The sequence below is a fragment of the Stegodyphus dumicola genome, chromosome X1 (genome assembly GCF_044657685.1).
Source record: "Stegodyphus dumicola isolate Sdum_Otavi_A_Nest chromosome X1, ASM4465768v1".
NCBI lineage: Eukaryota > Metazoa > Arthropoda > Arachnida > Araneae > Eresidae > Stegodyphus > Stegodyphus dumicola.
This window is the reverse complement of record NC_140780.1, coordinates 103,397,675-103,417,450: the sequence shown is the minus strand read 5'-3', so window position 1 is coordinate 103,417,450 and position 19,776 is coordinate 103,397,675. Positions and strand designations below refer to the sequence as shown.

The window sequence follows — 19,776 nt, the reverse complement described above, 5'->3', positions numbered from 1 at the left end:
ATTAGAGTTTAGTTTTATTTTTATACTTTTTTTACGTTAGACCCCGAGTGGAGGGTCAGTGTATTCCGAAGTACGGAAGTTATTGTATATAGAGAAAAATAAAGGGTTTTGTATACCCTTCGTCTGTATCCTGTCTACTTACCACAATTAGTGAACATAGCTTTAGTAAGCTCTCTGTTCCGAGTCAGGTCCTTGTATGTTCCCGAAGAAGGTTAGAAGGAACATTGAACCTGATAGTGGCGCCCAACGAAGAAGAATAACCATGGCCGAGTTTCAAGAAGAACCTGTGCTGCCTGCAGAAACGGCTCAGAATCCAGAAATGCCAGCTGCCGCCCTGGAAGGATTCGGTTACATCGTCCAGACCATGCGCGCTTCGATGAAACCAGAAGCAACGTTTAATGGAAACTCACCGGTAACCAGTTTTTTGGAAAGTTGGATGACCACTTCATGCTCTACCCCGTGCACGAGTTTCAAAAAGTTACCTTAGCTACCAGCGCTTTGAGGGGCCAAGCGCTTAATTGGTTCAAATGTATCGGCAGAAGTCTCTTGGGTCAAGCAGGAAGTCCCACCTATACTTACGAAAATTTCAAGACTGCCCTACTAAAAGCCTTCCCTGTTGTAAGGGATCGTGCGAAATTAGAAACGGAACTTTTTAGTATATATCAACAAAGAATCGAAAACCTCTCGAGCTTTATTTTAAGAAAAATTCACGTTTTCAAGCTCTTGTATGGAAACCGTCCGGATCCTGAAATAATTCAAGTGATTTTGCCGAGGTTACTACCCCAAGTGCAAGACTTTATTGAATTAAGAAATCCGACTACACTGGAAAAGTTATTTGAGCTAGCAATCCAGTTTGAAAGTAGAAGAACGCCGGACGTCGAAAGAAGACGCCAATATCAACAGCGAAACCAATTTGGTACGCCAAGACTACAGCAAACTCAAGCACATGGCTACGGAGAAAAAGCGAATCAGTGGGCAAGGAAACCCGAGCATTCAAAAACAGCTGGCGAACGTCGACCGTTCAATAGCAACCCACGAAAAAAGTCTCAAGGCCAGGGGGAAAAGAAGGAAAGCACGGAAAGGAAAAATAATTTAAACTAAAACGGATTTCTGCGGACGAGAGGGTGCGGAAATCCGAAGGCCACGAAAACCCCTCTTCCTACAAGTTAAATACAGTAATGGTGAAAAATTTGACTCTTCCGAAGATTGAAGTCTTGGTGAATAATATCCCGGCCACCGCACTCCTGGATACCGGCGCGCAGTGTTCCTGTGTGGCAGAAGTCTTTTTTAGAAAGTATTTTCGGAAATACCGCAAATATAATGCGGATAATACGACAGTATTAGCGGCGCAAGGAGAAAAATGTAAGTGCGTAGGTAAAGTACCTTTGTATATCCGTATCAAGGACGAACAAGTAAAGGTGATGTTTTTTATAGTAAAGAATCTGCAAGCACATTTGATCTTAGGAATAGACTTTCTTTCAGGCGCACAAGCTACACTGGATTTTAATGAAGCGTCCCTTAAGCTGACAATGAAACCAGTGCGTGTAGAAAAGTTTGAACCGCCAAGGTTAAATCTTGACCACCTGCCTAATGACGAGCAAGATAGAATCCGACAAGTGGTAAGTGAATTTGCTTCGTTATTTAGTGATATTCCAGGATTTACTCAGGTTACTAACCATAGTATTGACACCGGAGATGCATTACCAGTTCGTCAAAAACCATACCGGTATGATAAGAATAAGGAAAAAATTATAGAATGGCATATTACCGATATGCTACGTAAAAAGATCGTAACGCCCATCTCAAGTAGTTATGCTAGCCCGGTGGTTTTATGTAAGAAAAATAATGATTATCCTTTGGAGCATCCAAAAAGGTGGAGATTCGCTATTGATTACCGTAAATTAAATTCCATAACGAAATATCCGGTATATCCGTTGCCGATCATAGAAGAAATTTTAAGGAACATAAAATCAACCAAATTTATGACGACTTTAGACTTAACGACTGGTTATTTTCAAATAGGGGTGAGGCCTGAGGACGTGCCTAAGACTGCTTTTATAACCAAGTCTGGCACTTATGCATTTTTGCGTATGCCGTTTGGCCTTTCAGGGGCCCCAGCAACATTTCAGCGATGCATGGACATTGTGTTAAGACCTGTTCTTGGAAAGTCCACATTTATCTATTTAGACGATATCATTATTACTAGTGATAATCTAGACCAACATGTACAGGATTTAAGACAGGTGTTTTCTTTATTAAATGAGGCCGGTCTAAAAGTTAATGTCGAAAAGTGCAAATTTGCAGCATGATTTAAAATATTTAGGTTACAAAATATCTCAAAAAGGGATCGAGACAGATGAATCAAAAATAATCGCTGTACAAAAGTATCCGACTCCAAACACGGCAAAGAAGCTCTCTTCTTTTCTAGGACTTTGTTCATATTATAGGTCCTTTATAAAAGATTTTGCGGCTATCGCTGAGCCATTGTTAAAATTAAAAAGGAAAAAGGCAAGATTCTCGTGGACGGCCGAAGCCAATAGTGCTTTCGAAAAATTAAAACAAGCATTAACGCAAGCCCCTGTGTTAAAATTTCCTGAAAAGGATGAAAATTTAGAAATTTCAGCGGATGCTTCGGATTATGCGGTAGGAGCGGTACTTTCGCAAAATCAGCAGCCCGTGGCATTTTTTAGCCGAACTTTAAATCAAACACAAAGAAACTATTCCGCGACCGAGAGAGAGGCACTTGCAGTTCTGTTAACAGTGCAAAAGTTCCGAGTCTATTTTGGAAAGGCGCCGATAACAGTATACTCTGATCATGCGGCGGTAACTAGATTGTACTCAGTGAAAAATTTATCCCCAAGGTTAATAAGATGGGCACTCAAGCTGCAAGAATATAATCTGGTAATCAAGCATACCCCTGGAAAGGAAAATATCGTAGCAGATGCCCTATCACGAATTAAATTAGACGAACAGGGTAATACCGTAAAAGTTGCAATGCTTACAGCGTGTACAATAAATTCCCGAGAAACTGTAATAACAGAACTGGGTAAGGATCCTGAGTTTGGAAGTATTTATGAGTATTTGAAGGATCCTGAAAATTTTAGCCACCAAGATATTGTGGCGATAAGAAATAGGGCGGCCCATTACGAACTAATAGATGGTCTATTATTCTACACAAAAACTACGAATTCCAACAACGAATTTCGACCTGTTATCCCAGCTAGTCTTAGATTAAATATCCTGCAGGAGCTCCATGACAGCCCTTTAGCTTCTCATGCTGGTATTCGAAAAACTATCCAACGCGTACGCGAGGCAGTCTACTTTCCTGAACTGCAAAAGTTAACAAGGGCGTATGTCCAGTCCTGCCCAACATGTCAAGCAGTTAATTATATTAATTTCCGCCCGGCCGGGTTTCTAAATAGTATTAAATCCGAATTTCCAAATGAAATAATTGGCATCGATTTATTGGGCCCTTTCCCAAAAAGTCAGTTAAATAAAAGTCGCTATCTCCTTGTTATGGTTGATCATTTTAGTAAATGGACCGAAATTGTTCCCTTAAAACGAGCCTCCGCGAAATTGGTTACCGATTCTATTTTAAATAAATATATTTTAAAATACGGGGCGCCCCTAAAAGTTATATCGGATAATGGTCCTCAATTTGTAAGTAATATATTTGAAGACATGTGCCAAAAACTGGGCATACGTCATTTAAAAATGGTCCTGTATCGGCCGCAATCAAATATAGCGGAACGGGTCAACAGAAATATAGTGAAAATTATCCGTAGTTATGTTAAAAATTTTCATAAAAGCTGGGATAACTATGTCAATGAATTTGCTTTCGCCCTTAGGACCGCAAAACATGATACAACGGGCAAAACTCCTGCTGAGTTATTTCTAGGCAGAAAGATTATAACACCGTTAGATAAACTATTTTATGTGCAACAAAGAGCCCCAGAATTTAAAATGGGTGATATAGAAAAACTAATAAAAGAAGCAAAAAAGAATACGGAAGTAGCACAAAGAAAACAGAAATTATATTATGATTTGAAACGACGGGGAGTAACTTATAAAGTAGGGGATGAAGTTTTAAAAATTAAGCATTCACTTTCTTCAGCACCAGAAGATAAAACTGCCAAATGTTTTCCACGATTTGAAGGACCATATGTTATAGAAAAAATAACTCACGCTGTTGTAGTGTTAAAAGCCAGAAATGGTGAAACCTGTTCCGCAAACATTGATCAAATCGAGCCCTACTTCGATCGTAATAAAATGCAAATCTTTTCAGATCTTTTGCAGGATCCGGCACGGCAGACACCGCAGGTACAAGTTCCAGAGGTGAAAAAACGACAAGTACAAGGGCAAGCCAATGAGAGACAGAAGCAAGTGAAAAGAAAATTGCCCCGCGGAAAAATGGAAGGTAACAAGAAAAAGAAGCCGTTCCACCGTCCAGAAAACAGAGTTCACGAACACCCCCAGAATGAAGAAGGGAGAAGGACGACGTATGTGTAGAGGACCAGGAGAAATGACGGCAACTATAACCCGGCTTTAAAACGGAAGATCTACTCATCCGACAGAACTCTCCGCAGCAAAAGTCGCCGAACTGCGGAAGGGCCATCAGCGGCGGAGGAAAAAGTACAAGAAAAATTTGAACGGCCAACAACGAGGTCCAAGCAGGATCACGACAGAAGTTTCCCGGTTCCGCCAAGACCAGCTGCCATCAAACGGCAAAGACCACAAGCAGAGGAGAAAAGGAAAGTATTCAAGGGTGGCCGTACTGGTGAAAAAAGGAAGCTTCCAGAGGAAAGCACTGAAGGGCGAGCCCGTACAAGAAGGAGGATAAACCAAGCTACTATCTGCAGTACCTTTAATGACTGGGCCCAGAAAAGGATGTCCGAATATTACAAAGATAAGTAAAATTTTATATTACTTTGCAAACTTAAGTTAATCTTTCATTCTTACTGCAAGTGGCAGATTTCAAGAAGTTTTACCTCATGCGAGGTCTACCTTTATCGCCAAAAGGGCGAGAAATGAGTTGTGACCGATTTTCTTATTATGTTTTTCAATTACTCGCGCGTAAAACTAAAGTTGATGTACAATAGCGTTGTGTAAAAACTTAAATATTGTAAAAAAAGTTATTGTATAAATTTTATTTAAAACATTCTAGCAAGAGAGAAGTTTTAGTCTGAAAGACTTTTTGAAATGTATTATTTCAATGTAGAAAGAATTGGCACTTGCTTTGAAAAGAATAGAAGTTAACAATGTACTACTAATGTATGTTTTCAAATGTGTAAAATTAACGGCATGTTGATATGTTCTGTTATTTTAAATGTTAAGAAATACCGTGATATGGTAAAAGTGAAAGTAATGTTAAAAATTTGTTATTCGTGTGACTGTAGAGATTAAATCATGGCGAATATGTGGTAAAGGTTGAATGATGTAGTTAGGCTCTCTGACGCTACACTTTAGAGTTAACCACTTTTAGAATAGTACCTCAGGGTTTAGAGTTGAAAGTAGGGTGTGTTAAGAGGTCTCGTTATGTTGAATTTTAACACGTTAGTGTTTTGATTGTAGGAGGAAGTGTGGCACACGTAGACAGAAACACATTCGTATTTGGTGTTCTTTTACAACACATGTCAGAGAGCACGGGGAGAGATAATTAAAATAGTCATGAATGAAATAAGAATGTTAAGAGCAGTATAATTCTATATGTTACTTGCCATGTCATTGTGTAACATTTCATTAAACTAGTTTTCCTTCCAGATCTCTGGAAGGAACCAGAATTGAATAAAGCTCCTGTTTAGATGCAGTACAGATGAAAAAGAAGATTGTTGTATATCCTGGGAGCTGCTATTGTAACAAATTTCTTTCTTTTAAATTTCTAGTTTCTAGGGAAGTTATGTTGTAAAAGATTGGCCTCGCGTTAGATTCTAGAGCTAAAAGTTTTCAACAAGGTCGTTTTAGACCTCAGTTTCAAACTAATTAACTCTGGCGGGAAGTATGTAAGGATCTTAAGTTTTACTAACGTTTATTTTATTTTAAATCTTTACTATCACTTCTTATTTTCTACTTCCGGCCAGAATTATAAGCGTGAAGGTTTTTATGCAAAGTTTGTCTGGCGAATGCCAAGTATTTAAGTTGTGGCTTTTTGCCAAGCAAAAAAGAGAGGAAGCAGTGAGTTCGAAGCAGGCCGCTTACCTTAGAAGTTACGCAGTTGCTATTTGCCTTCCAGGCCAGAGGTTTTAATCCTCTTAATAAATTAAACGTATTGTAGTGTTCACAGTCTCTGTGCTACATACGCTTCCTGTTATTATAAGGCCAATCTTCCACGTGTATTATTCTAAAGTTAAATTAGAGTTTAGTTTTATTTTTATACTTTTTTTACGTTAGACCCCGAGTGGAGGGTCAGTGTATTCCGAAGTACGGAAGTTATTGTATATAGAGAAAAATAAAGGGTTTTGTATACCCTTCGTCTGTATCCTGTCTACTTACCACAATTAGTGAACATAGCTTTAGTAAGCTCTCTGTTCCGAGTCAGGTCCTTGTATGTTCCCGAAGAAGGTTAGAAGGAACATTGAACCTGATAAAATAAATAAACAAATGAAAAGAAAACTGTTTATTGTTGCTGTTATCCCAAAATATGTAAAAGAATCAGCTTTTGAAAAGGCATGTCAACAATCAGAAATGTTTGCTTTTACCAGCTTTGCTTTATATAGATTCCAAAAAATTAAAAGGCATTCCAGCTTGGTGAGAAACTATGTAAAATAAACACCTAAAGATCATTTTAAGCCTGGAAACGATGTCGATTTATAAAGCATGTCAAATTCATAAACATGAAAACGTCAGAAGAATAAAGATGAAAAAAAAAAAAAACTGTCATCATATATTTTCTTATTTGATGATGCAGCACTGTTGAGTTGCTCTTACAGTGCTTCTGTTCGGTGTCCAGCTACCAGGAGTGAAACCGTTGGTTTCCAAATTCATCCTCAGTTAATATTAAGACATTCAGGATATTCTGTTAAAGCGGCAGCAAGCTTAGAAGAGAAGAATAAAAGGAGAGAATAAAATGCATCGATATGAATAAAAATTGTCATGGAATTATAATGGCAAACCATGTTTTGCTGTAGAAAATCGCGAAAATATTTATACAGGATCTGACATTGAACGAGACGAAAAAAGATACAATAATAAGTATAAAAAGTATTTTTTAAAGCATGTTTACAATCCAGCCTCTAGTGCAGAGTAAAATGTCGGCAAGAGAACAATGAGAAATTACTACAAGAGTTGTTTTACGTAGTGGTCGCGGACTTCATTAAACAGTCTATATCGATGTAGAAATGATAATCTCTGGCGCGGGAAGCTGCCAGATGTGCTGTTCTTGTTTGCCGCAGTGACGATAATCCACGCTATGGAGATCTTCCGATGTCTGCACAGACTTTTCATTAACGAGTGATTCACAAAAGAAATCCAAAGGATACAGATCCAGCCAGTATATAGGCTAAGCAATGGGTACGCCACATCCAATGCACATCCTGGGATGTACAATATGGAGATAGTTACGCGCCACGGTGAAAATATGCATTGGGGTACCATCATGCATTAACCACATTTCGAAAACACACCTTAGAGGTCATGCTGCAGGAAAACAAGTTACATTCCTCCGTTGAGGCGTTTGGGCAGAAGTACGGGCTTGACAGGTAACTAGCGAGTTGCCTTGTGTTGACACGAGACATGCGTTGTGTTTCTTGCTGGACATTAATGTTAGAACTTTCTGTTGACCACGTATGTGCAGTATGCATATAATGCTTTCCACGTGAAGCCTGCCTCATGAAAGAATAAAACATTGGCTGAAAATCAAGGATTATTTTGGATGGCATCAAATATCCAACACACAAACTCTACCTGATGGGGATAGTCGTCTTCAGCTAGATATTGTATGTTATGTACGTCAAAAGATAGCATGTTTTCAGCATGCAGAACAACCGCCTGCCGCACATCGAGTTCAGCTCCAACTAATCATATACCTATCAACAGGAATCAGCAAACTATTGCAGTATACGTTATTCAGGTGTTCAAATACTACGATGTTACCCTACACCACACCATATTACTTTGAAGAATCCCGTTTCCCATTGTCGTCGATCGATCTTGGCGGAAATGGTATTGTGTGGATAACGCCTTCTCGGATATTGTTCTTGTTATATTCGCTTGCTAAGCAACCATTGCCATGTGTTGGTCGTAAATGAAATAGCATTCCTCATTCGTGAATTCAGCCATAGCTTTCTAAGTGAAACAGACAAGTAACTGTTTCGTGTGATTTCCACCGCAGGGGCAGTACTGCAACTTGTACTCATATCTTAGCGTATGCACCGTACTTGACGTTGCTTATGTCAAGCATGGTGCGCAACTCACGAGCGAAATTAGCGATCATTCGATTGCCGCATTCCATGTTCTTTCTTTAGACAGTGCATGAATATTTCATTCTGCCTTCTGCCGTTGAGTGGGAAGGAGTTCTTTACCTAATGCTATAAGGTATTTTCTCCCTCCTTTCTGCAAGCCTTCGTGGTGTAATTGGAAGCATACTCGACGCATATTCGAGAAATGCAGGCTTCGAGTCCCGGCGAGAGCATTGCTGATTTTCCCCCTCTCCTGCTTCAAAAGCCTAATGACTCTACACATTTACCAACCGTATCAAAGTCAGGCTTTCACGTATGTTCTGAGTAGTAAGCCGCGGAGGCACCACCCAAGCTTCTGTTGTGAATCTTGCTTATTATTATTTTTATTTTCAGTCTTACTTATGCGAGACATACAATCTGTATAAACCTTTAGACTGAGCGAGTGCATGGCGAAATGAGACATAAAAGAAAGAATCTTTATAAAGCTAATTGTTATAAAATTTAAATAAAAGACTATAAGGTATTTCTCCCGCCTTCCTAGCGTGCCTTCGTGGTTCTGCACGCTGAGCCGATATACCAGAATCCCGTTTCCCATTGTCGTCGATCGGTTCGATTCCCGGCGAAGGCGTTGCTATTTAACATCTTTCCTGCTTCCAAAAAATACCTAATGTCTCTACAAGGTCACGAATCTTTTTTTCAAGTACGTGGACATGTTATAATTGTGAAATAAAAGTGCTTCAAGAAATTTTATAATTTAATGCTAATAACTTTAAAAAATTTAAAGCTGATTTTATTGTTGAATTTGCTTTATAATTGAGTTAAATATTAGATTATGTGTAATAATAATGCATACTACTTCCAGATTTATACAAATTACAAAGATTTCTTACAAATTACAAAGGTGAAGTTCATGTGTAAATAACTGCTTTAGTTTATTCCATTGCGCTTGTATCATATGTCATTAAATCTTTTCATTTGATGGTCCTTAAAAATGCGTAATTTCCATTTGCAGAAATTTTACGAGCCCTTTATACAGCCCAAATGGATGACGACCCAACTAACTCAGAAAATATGGGTAACCACATCGAACCGTGTATTCATTTGATCTTACAAAAACGCATCAAAAATACGGGCTCAGATATTATAGCTGTAAAAATACGATCCTTTTCTTTCACTAAAAGGAGACCCTCCATTATTACAGATAACTCGACCATTGACAAACAAATGCAAATGCTTGCTAATATGAACAAAGAAGCGTTGCTACTCAGAGAAGAAGCGTTGTAGCCGAAGTTTAAATTCGATTAGTAATGCAGGCTTGATGCTTTCTAAACCCGTTAAATCTAAAAGTTTCAAACCCAAAAGTACAAAGCTAAAAATGATAGTGCTAAAAAAACTACCATTCATTCTGATAAAAACGGTTTCTACCTGCTACAAAAACCCGAAAACGCTCTAATGATAATGAGACTAATATTCCCACAGAAAACAAATTCGAAATTCTTAATAGTTACATAACTCCTGAGGTAACATCGACTTTGCAAGACCAGCAGCAGTCTACCATGAGTAATTTCCCATGGATCCCACCAATTGTAGTGAGTCACGCTTTATTGACACAAGGGAAAAAGAGTTCCTTGTGTCAAAGCAAAGTTGCACAATCTACAGAAGCAAAATTTCTTGGAAAAATTAACGGAGAGTACCTCAAAATTCTTTTCACCCAGAAAACGGCCAGAGTAGTGACAGTACAATTAGTGACTTTTTCCCGTGAAAATAACCTTGAACGTTACGTAATAAACGTAAAACACAAAAGACCCATCAAAGAAGCAATCGGACGACTTCCTATCATCACCAGCAAAAATAATGCATCCCAAGCTTTCAAAAAAATCTCTCAAAAACCGAGAGACAAAAGCTCCAATGCCTCTGCTGATGCCAATATCAAACGTAGAAAAATATACGACGTTTAAGACATCATGTCTGGGTCTCAGTATCTCAGTGTCTTGGATTCTCAGTATCTGTCGAAAAATACATTGCTGAAAATTCTGTTCCTGAGTGCCATAATTGTCAGAAGTAGAATCTGTCTTCTGACAACTGCTTTTTGCAATCACTTTGTGTAAAATATTCTTTACCCCATAAAACAATAGATTGCTCCTACAAAGGAAAGGCAGAGCACCCCAGTTACCTAAATGCAGTAATTGCCTATCACACCACTCTGCATCGATCGTGCATGTCTTAAATTCTCTAAAAGTAAGCCAGTTAATAAAAATTTCATCATACCGTTTATCAGCTACTCACAGGCACGTAAATCGCGAACTCCCAGCCCCAATTGAAATAATGATAGACCCTGATAATAGCAATAACTTAGCTCCCATCATAAATTCAGCAGAAAATAATAATTACAAGAACAAAATGGACTTAATGGAATACTTCAGTCACTTCCAAAAAATTAATAACTTGCTAGGCACAGGCAAAATTACAGTCATAATTTAGATATCCTCGGGATCTGTAAAGACCCACTAGATAAAATGTGTACATTTTTCGAGATCTCCAACGAAATCAATGATCCGCTAATTAACTTAGCAATATCTGCGTAATTTAATTATTTGCTCCATCGAATTCTTCATACCTTATTAATTATGCCTTGATAATATACTTTGTTATTCATTGTTCTGCGCATTCTTATTAATTGCATTGCCTCTTCTCTTCCTCCCCTATATTTTTCGGCTATTTTCCGAAAATTTTCTGGTTATCTGAAACAGTCTGTATTCCTCCTCACCTCACCGAAGCCTGCATTACTTCGTTTTCCCCCATAGCTCTTAACCCATAGCCGATCTTCTTAACCCATAGCCGAAGTTTCGGATAATCACATAACAGTAACTCCTTCATTCAGCAGTGCACTTGAGTTGCACGCCAGCACGCCTAATATTTCGGAACAGTAACTCTCACAGAGAATTAATTGGTTTCTTCTAATGGTTATTGTCACACGAAATTAAGCGTGCCTTTTCTCAGCTGCATCTCAGCGTGTTAGCTGTGAAAAAGATATGGTCTAAGTATGCACGCAGTTCTACACTGAATGGGGTAATAGCGCAGAAGCCTAAATTTCGTGAAGCTCGTTCACCTTAAGTATTTTGGCGATTTCACTGGCTGAATGTAATTTGCGATAATATATTCCATACCATGGCAATTTTTATTTTTTTATGCTTGCTGTCAGCCATCTGAGTTTCTCAGCGCTTTCACAGAACATTCTTATAATAGGGACTTCAAAAGACATTTGCCTAAAACGGAAAACAATCTTTTATTAGTGTTTTTTCTGTTAAATATAATTTTGTGTTATCATTACTAATATGTGTAGTGTTTTACCGAAACAGAAAAATATCACAATCATTGCTAAAATGCACTGTGTTCAGTTGTGTGTTTTTATTATTTCAGTTTTTATTTAGCCATGAAATATTATTAAAGTGCTATATAAGCTCAATGAATAATATTCAGTTATCTTACTTTCCTAATGTTTGCCATAAAGTTTCCCATATGATATATGAAGCTAAATCTTCTACATAAGTTCTGTGTACTTGTCCAGTTGCTTTGTAAGAGATCTAGATAAACACACTATGTTTGTCTGAAAGCTTTAAATGTTCTCCTGGAAATACTTTATATGGATATATTACAAAATGTGATATACGTCTAGTTTAAGAATTTTTTAATTAAATTGTGTAAACAGAGCTGATAGTTTAGGTAAATTTTTATAATAAAATTGTTTGTATTTTTTCAGAATTAATATATTTTTCAGAACTAAAAGTATTGATTTCGTTCAATTTTTCGATTTACTGTAAAAAAAATTAAGTACTGTGTAAAATTTTGTAGAATCTGTTTCATTGTTTAAATCGTAAAATATGTTAATACGATGTGTGGAGGATAGTTTAAGTAAACTAAAAATTAAGCCTTTATTTGTTTTGAAATTAAAGTAAATTGAATATTCCCAATAATAATGCATTAATTTTACGCTAATGACACAATTAGTTAGTGCAGTTTTGAATTTTTAACCTATTCAAGCTGTACAATAATTTAACAAATCTGCAAGTGGTTGACCTCATATTTTGTCATTATTATTATGATGACATATTAATTTTTTTTTTTTTTTTTTGTTGTTGTTGTTACTTATAGGAAATGAATATGGAGCTTCACAAATTTGACGAACTGGACTCATTAATTAGAGGGATTCATTATATCAAAGCATATAATGAACATGAATGTTACTACTGGGTTGACCCAACTGATGACACAAAATGCAGAAAAGAACATTTTGATTTGAATAATTTATATCCCTTTTTAGTGGTAAACATTGGTTCAGGAGTTAGCATGCTTGCTGTTCATTCACCGGATAATTTCAAGAGAGTTACTGGTACAAGGTATGAATAGAACATTCTGATACATTTTAAACAAAGTATTTTTTTTTTCTTTTTTCCACAATTTGTATAAAATTTTGTGTCATATGCTTAAGATAATGTTAAATAAAGTACTTATGTAAGTACAAACTGTATATTTTTCTGAAAGTGATAGTTGAAAGTGAACAAACATTTGCCTATTCAACGTGACAGTTTTTTAAATATTTCTGCATTAAGTACACCTTATTTGCCCATTACAATACTCTTCTTTGCCTCCCTTAAAATACCTTTCTGATATAAGTGTAGTTTAACATTTTAAAACTATGTTGCGTTATTTTTCACTTAATCTTTAAATTTTATGCTGAAAGAAATCTTATTTTTTTTTTTTAAGCTAAGCAGTAGTATTTAAACCATTTAGCATTGTCATAAGAATCCTCAACATATCAAATTTTGAAAGCTGACCTTGTATGAAACAATATTTTTTTTCCCCTTAGTTAAGTTGTTTTACAAAACAACTGCAGAGTCATGCTGTATTCAGACCAACATATTAATTTGTATATAGAAATTTTTATTTTGTGTTATGTAAGTTCTTCAAAGGGAATTCTGTGCAATATTTAATGTGGAAGTGTTTTATGTAATATATTAAAGATATCATGAAAAATGTTGTATCAATATTTCTTATGCATACTTTGTAATAAAATTGTATTCAGTCTAGGTGGAGGAACATTTCTTGGACTGTGCTGTTTACTTACTGGTTGTGAATCTTTTGAAGAAGCTATTTCTTTAGCAGAAAAAGGTGATAGTACTAAAGTAGATAAGTTAGTACGTGATATTTATGGAGGTAGCTATCCAAAATTTAATCTTGAAGGTGACATAGTTGCCAGTAGGTAATGTGTATTTTTGATATAGTTTTATTATTTTTTAAATGAATGCTGTTTTATAATTAAGTAGCAGTTTGTGAATAAAATCAAAGTGCATTGCATGGGTATTGGTGTGTATTCCTTGAAAATCTGAAAAATTCCCTAGGAAATGAATTTTGGTATTTAACACATTCATTGCTTTTCTAGCGCACCTGTTGATTACTATTTGCCCTTAAAATTAAATAAAGGGAAAAAAAGACAAGTTCATGAAAAACTTGTTTATTTTTATTTACTTAATTATATAAACAATAATAATCAATTAGTTGTGAAATTATCATGCCTCATATATGTGCAAGTCCTGTTTGGATTAAAGTATATCAAAATATTGGAAATCATCCAACCTGTGATATTTTTCAAAGCAAAGCATTGTGCATAAGGCAGATTTTGATGTGCATGTTTTCCACAAATTGCTGGTTTCTCATGGAATTCGATGAGAATCTCAGTGAACATTCTTATATATTAATATAGCTTTCCAGGTAATGTTTTTCTCCTATCTGCTGCATATCCAAAAACTTATCATGTAAAAAATAAGAAGTACTAAAAGCCGATGATGTACCTTGCATCCACTAGACTTGAGCAATGATTGAATATTTCATGTGAAATCAAATCTGCAGCCGTTTTCCACCGACTTTTAGTGAGCAGTAGTGACCAGTTAAAATCCCATTGAAGAAACTGCACACACGGTTAAAAGTCCATACAATTAAATGCTTACATTGAAAGAAGACCACACTAATGCCCTAATGAAAAAGTCCACACTGAGATTTATGCCACATATGAGAAAGTAAATTTATCAGTATTTCCCCCATTGATCTTCCTCCTCTCTCTCTTTATTTATATATATAACTAATTAAAATAAAAAGAACAAACGAGAAAGGACCTATGTAGTCAAAAACTTTGCACATTGAGCTGAAAATTTAGAAAAAATTAAAAGAAATTTCCTAGTTCGTACGCTAAAAAGTTTCTTAGATACTGTGGTTCCGTGAAAATATTAACATAGGTAAAATAAGGTTGCAATGAAATGGGTAATAAAGATAAAATAATAGAAACAATTGGATATTTACAAATAAAATTAAATACTAATTGTAAGCAATATGCTAATCAAAGTAAGGCATATTTTAAACATAAGAATTAAAGTGCGACAAATGATTAAAGCAAAAATATAAAAACTAAGAAGTGGTAAATGGTAGATTAGCCTAATTCGAATTTCATTATGGCTCTTCAGGGAAAATTATTTTTAATGACTTTCGAATCAAGCTAACTCCATATCGCGTTTCGCCGAAACAGACAATTGACACTGGATACGAAACACTTTTTATAAATTAATTGAAAAAAACTTTACCAAAATCTTTAGTTTCAATTCTCTGTTCCAATTTCCCGACGAGTCCGCTTGAAGAAACACATTAAGGTATAATAAAAACTATAGACAATGGATTGGTAATGCCGATGTGCAAAATAAAATAAATAAGCGATTTGCTATTAGTCAAAATATACAAGTTTTTATGGGAGGAACTACTAGCTTATAGAGTTTAAACTTTGTAAAAGTACTAAAATTAAATTTAAAATAATAAAAATAATAAAACAGATGAACTTAAGGTAAGGGTCTTGCTAAGACCAAAAATCAACACAAGAGAAAGAAATATTATTTTAAAAACCAGACTTCAGACTTGGAAACCGACGTCTTCATAGCAGGAAAGATTAAACTCAAAAGAGGGTGCAAATATATGAATAAAATAAAGTAAAAAGCAATTCAAAACCTAATCCATTTGCATGCTGAAATCATCAACAGGTGGTGGTAATAATGCAAAATAAATTAAAATAAAAGATACATTTAAAGTCTGTCCTATATTCAGTGTGAAATAAACCATATGCAAAAAACAAAAACCACAAACACACTGGCAAAGAGCATGAAAGGGACAATAAATGCCAAAGCCAAAAATGAAGAAAGACATTTACATCTTTCACTACATCGGTCATCAGGGGTTTCTTGCAATGAAAGAAGTAAATAAATTAGCCTCTTTCTGAACCAACACAGACACAAATTATAGTGCTTAAAATAATCTTAAAAAATCAATCAAAGTAATATGTGTCTTTATCAGTTCAGCTTCTATTGGCCATAGTAAGTAATGCAAAAATTGTATAGTTTCAGAACCATAAACAAGCTTAAAGCAAACTTTAAAATATTTATTTTGAGTAGACCGAGTCAACAAAACATGAATACAAGCAATCCGATACATGAACAAATAATAACATATGAAAATTTTGATACCATACAGGTCAGAGTAATTTTTTTAAATTTTAGCATCAAAATCATAAACAAGCAAAATGCTTAAAAAAATCTATTAATGTTTGCTTTCAGTTTATGTGGACAGAGTCCAAAAAGCAAAACATGTAAAACAGAAATAATTTAACATATAGAAAAATAAAAGCATATGGAAATTGGAACTAAAAAGAATAACAAATGAAAATTTGATCTAAAAATATCATTAATTAATTAACAATCTTTTTATTAATTAATTAGTTAACACTATTATTATTAATTAATTAATGATTTTTTAGATCAAATAATTAACATTGTTGTATTTCAAAACTTTTGTTGCTCTAATGTTACAGATTTTAAGAACTGACTCTTTTTATTTTATATTTTTAGGTCAAATTTTCATTTGTTATTTTTTTGTTTCATATATTAGATGGGTTTTTTTTTTTTTTTTTTTTTTTTTTTTTTTTGTGTGTGTGTGTGTGTGTCTACTTAAATTGAATATAATTATTAGATTTTTAAGCATTTTTGGGGGGGGGGCCAAAAATAAAACCACATGCAAATTTCTTAATTCAAAATGGAAAAACAAAGTGAAGTGCAAATTTTCAAAACATACAGGCCAGGTTAAAAAATAAAAGCAAAATTCATTAACAAGCAGAAAAGCTTAAAAATCTAATGTTTTTTTTATAACTTTAGTGGACCAAGTCCAAAAATATGTAAAACAGAAGCAATCTAACATATACAAAAATTAAAAAAAAAAATGAAAATTTGACCTAAAAAATATATAATATAATATAAAAATAACAAATAGAGGAGTCAGTTCTTACAGCACACACATATTATATATCTATATATAGATACATATATGTAACGGTTTTCTTAATATATATTACTGTTAAAATGTTTGTTAAATTTCCAGGATAGTATAATCTAAATATTAAAAAAATATTGTAAAAATTTATGTTTGGAAAAAATATGTATAACTTTTATTCTTGAATTTAAACCTTGAATAAATCTGACAATGGACGTGCATAGGGGATGTTGGCCTTGCAGCTTTCCTCGAAATGTACAAAATTATAAAGCGTGTAAACTGTGTGTAAATATGGATCATGTGCAGAGAATAATTATTACTACATTATTAAATTCTTTAACAACTCCTGAAAAGATTGCTTGTATTAAATTTAATATGCAGAAAAAAACAATTAAAATTGAATTCTTGCTTCAGCGAAAGAGAGAGTATCTTAGTGAGATCAAGTCTTAATTCCTAAAATTACACTGGTGTGCAAAACTTAAGGAACAATATAAATTTTAATCAGATAGCCATGAAATTGCAGAAAAGAGGTTCTTGCGATGAGTACAATGAACACGCAATTCAGTAGAAAGTTCATACGTATGCAAATGTCAGGAACAAAACGTCACACGCGACGTGAGCGTACGCAAAACACGTGCGGTCGCCGGGCTCAACTCAAGTCTACAATAAAAGGAAGGACGTAGACGCAATTAAAGACATTCACTGCAAGTACAAGCGAGTTCTTTTGTGAAATATGGCTAAAAGAAATCACTTGGATGATTTCACACCTGGAAGAATGATGGAAAAGCTGGAGGAGGGGCGAAGTCTGATCAGTGTAGCTGAAGAGTTCGGGATGAACAAAAGTGTCGTTTCGAGCGCTTGGAAAACCTTCCAAATCATAAGTACAGCTGTTAGAAAGGTTGGTGGTGGCCGTCCCAGGAAAACAAGTGCAGTGGATGACAGATATATCGTCCTGCAGGTAAAAAGAGCCCGAAACCAGTCAGCAAGCGCCATAGCTCAGCAACTGTATACAGCAACGGCGCGACAAGTGTCGCGGTTTATTGTGTCCAGACGCCTTCACAAAGGTAGCCTATTCGCCCGCCATCCTTTATGCTGCATCCCTTTGAAAGTTGGCCATCGACGACACCGTTTAGAATGGTGCAAGGAGCACGAAAACTGCGCATCTCATCAATGGAGTCGTGTCCTCTTTATGGATGAGTGCCACAAGCGATTCTCAACGCCAGCTGATTTGGAGAGAGGTCGGTTTCATCCCAATAATGGTTTCATTCCAGGATGCCAGGATAGTTTCATTCCAGTAACATCACGGTTACGGTGGTCCTGAAGATTTCGTCTGGGGAGGCATTATGCTGAACGGGCGCACAGAGCTCCCTATTTACGACAGAGTTTCTGTAACCGGAGATCGCTATTGTCAGGAGGTGATCCTTCCCCATACGCGTCTGTTCTGTGGTGCCATTGGAGCAGACCGGTTTTATGGATGACAATGCACGGCTACACCGGACTCCTGCTATTCAGAAGCTACCGAAAAGTGAAGTTATCACTCGAAAGGATTGGCCAGCGTACTCCCCTGATTTAAATCCAATAGAACATGTGTGGGATGCTCTGGGGAGATGGCTTGCGGCAAGATTACATTCTCCGGGAACACCGAACAACTGAAACAGATGGTGATTGAGGAATGGACACTCTTACCTCAAGATCTGTTGGGCAGTCTGGTGCTGAGTATGGAGAGACGGTGCGAAACAACCATTGCGGTAATGGGAGGGCATATCCCAAGCTAAGGAATATCTGCTTGTTGTTCTTCCTCTTGTACAGACAGTCATGTGTAACGATATGAGTTTAATAAAGAATTTTTTGTTTGATTCTATACTCTTCGCATTGTATTCATTTTTGGGCTGATCTTTGGAATATGGTAACTGGTATTTTGGCGACATTTTGGAGGCGATAAAGGTTACTACCTAGGACTTTGGTAATAATGTGAGAAGTACTCAGTTCCGATTACGCATTATTTTGTGTGAGGGCAATGAGAGATCATGAGATATGTCATGTGACATTAATGGACGAATTACAGTTCTTTAATAGGAAAAGGGGAGGAATTTGGAAAACTGTAGTACTACATTATTTTGTATTAAGCTTCATTGTGTGTTGTGTGAAATAGTGGAAGTGTGCGTGCCACGTAATGAAGATTCTGAAGATTAGGTAAGTTAGTATTTTTAATCATTTGAGGATATTATTTTTATGCATTGTTCTAAATGTAAGGAGTAAATAAATTAATATGGTATTATCAGAAAATTGTTATTAGCAATGATTTAGTTTAAAGTAATTAGGATTGTAATCTAATTTTTATTAATTTAATGTATGTGCTTATTTATATTTTAAGTAGTGTTTTTTAATTTAATTATATTTTAATTTAATGATCGTGATTTTGTGAGTTATATGTTTGTAGTATTTTGGAATACGTTGAGTATTTTCATGCATTTTCGCGAAATTTTTCTAATTTATGAGAAAAAAGCAGTGTACATGGATATAGTGAAGAGTGTGCACAATGCCATTTTTGTTCAATTCTGGGATGTTTTTTTAAGTAAAAATAAGTCGACGTGTACATGGTTTAGTGATATTTTAATTAAATGATAGTTATTTTGTGAATTTTATGTTTGTCGGAATTTGGTATACGTTTCAGTTGAAGTAAACGTGCATGGAAGTAATTTAAATATTTAACACTAAGTATTTGTAACCATTTTTAATGTTTGCGGTATGAATTCGTTGGTGACGCTTATAATATAATAGATAATTTAGAGGTAAAAGTTTTTGGATATTTTATTTATTTTATACGTGGAAATGTTCATCCTTGGAAAGGGTATATACTTTTTCGCGATCAGGTAATTTCATATATGTGCTTTTTACCGAGTTTAAAGATTCACAGATTTTTTTTGCATTTTTGTGCAAATTTTTGTAATTTATGAGAAAATAGCAGTGTAGATGGATAAAGTTAAGAGTGTGTGCAATGCCATTTTTGTGCAATTCTGGGATG

At 35.4% G+C, this 19,776-nt stretch overlaps 1 protein-coding gene across 3 annotated transcripts in view; it reads left to right on the top strand.

The window, feature by feature from the left end:
- LOC118184663 (pantothenate kinase 3-like) overlaps nt 1–19,776 on the top strand; it is a 218,114-nt gene that overhangs the window by 151,659 nt on the left and 46,679 nt on the right. For all 3 annotated transcript variants that reach the window (XM_085807605.1, XM_085807604.1, XM_085807603.1), the window contains exons 5-6: nt 12,546–12,790; nt 13,477–13,653. In XM_085807605.1, coding sequence (XP_085663731.1) covers nt 12,546–12,790; nt 13,477–13,653 — 422 coding nt within the window. The remainder of the gene's footprint in view (nt 1–12,545; nt 12,791–13,476; nt 13,654–19,776) is intronic.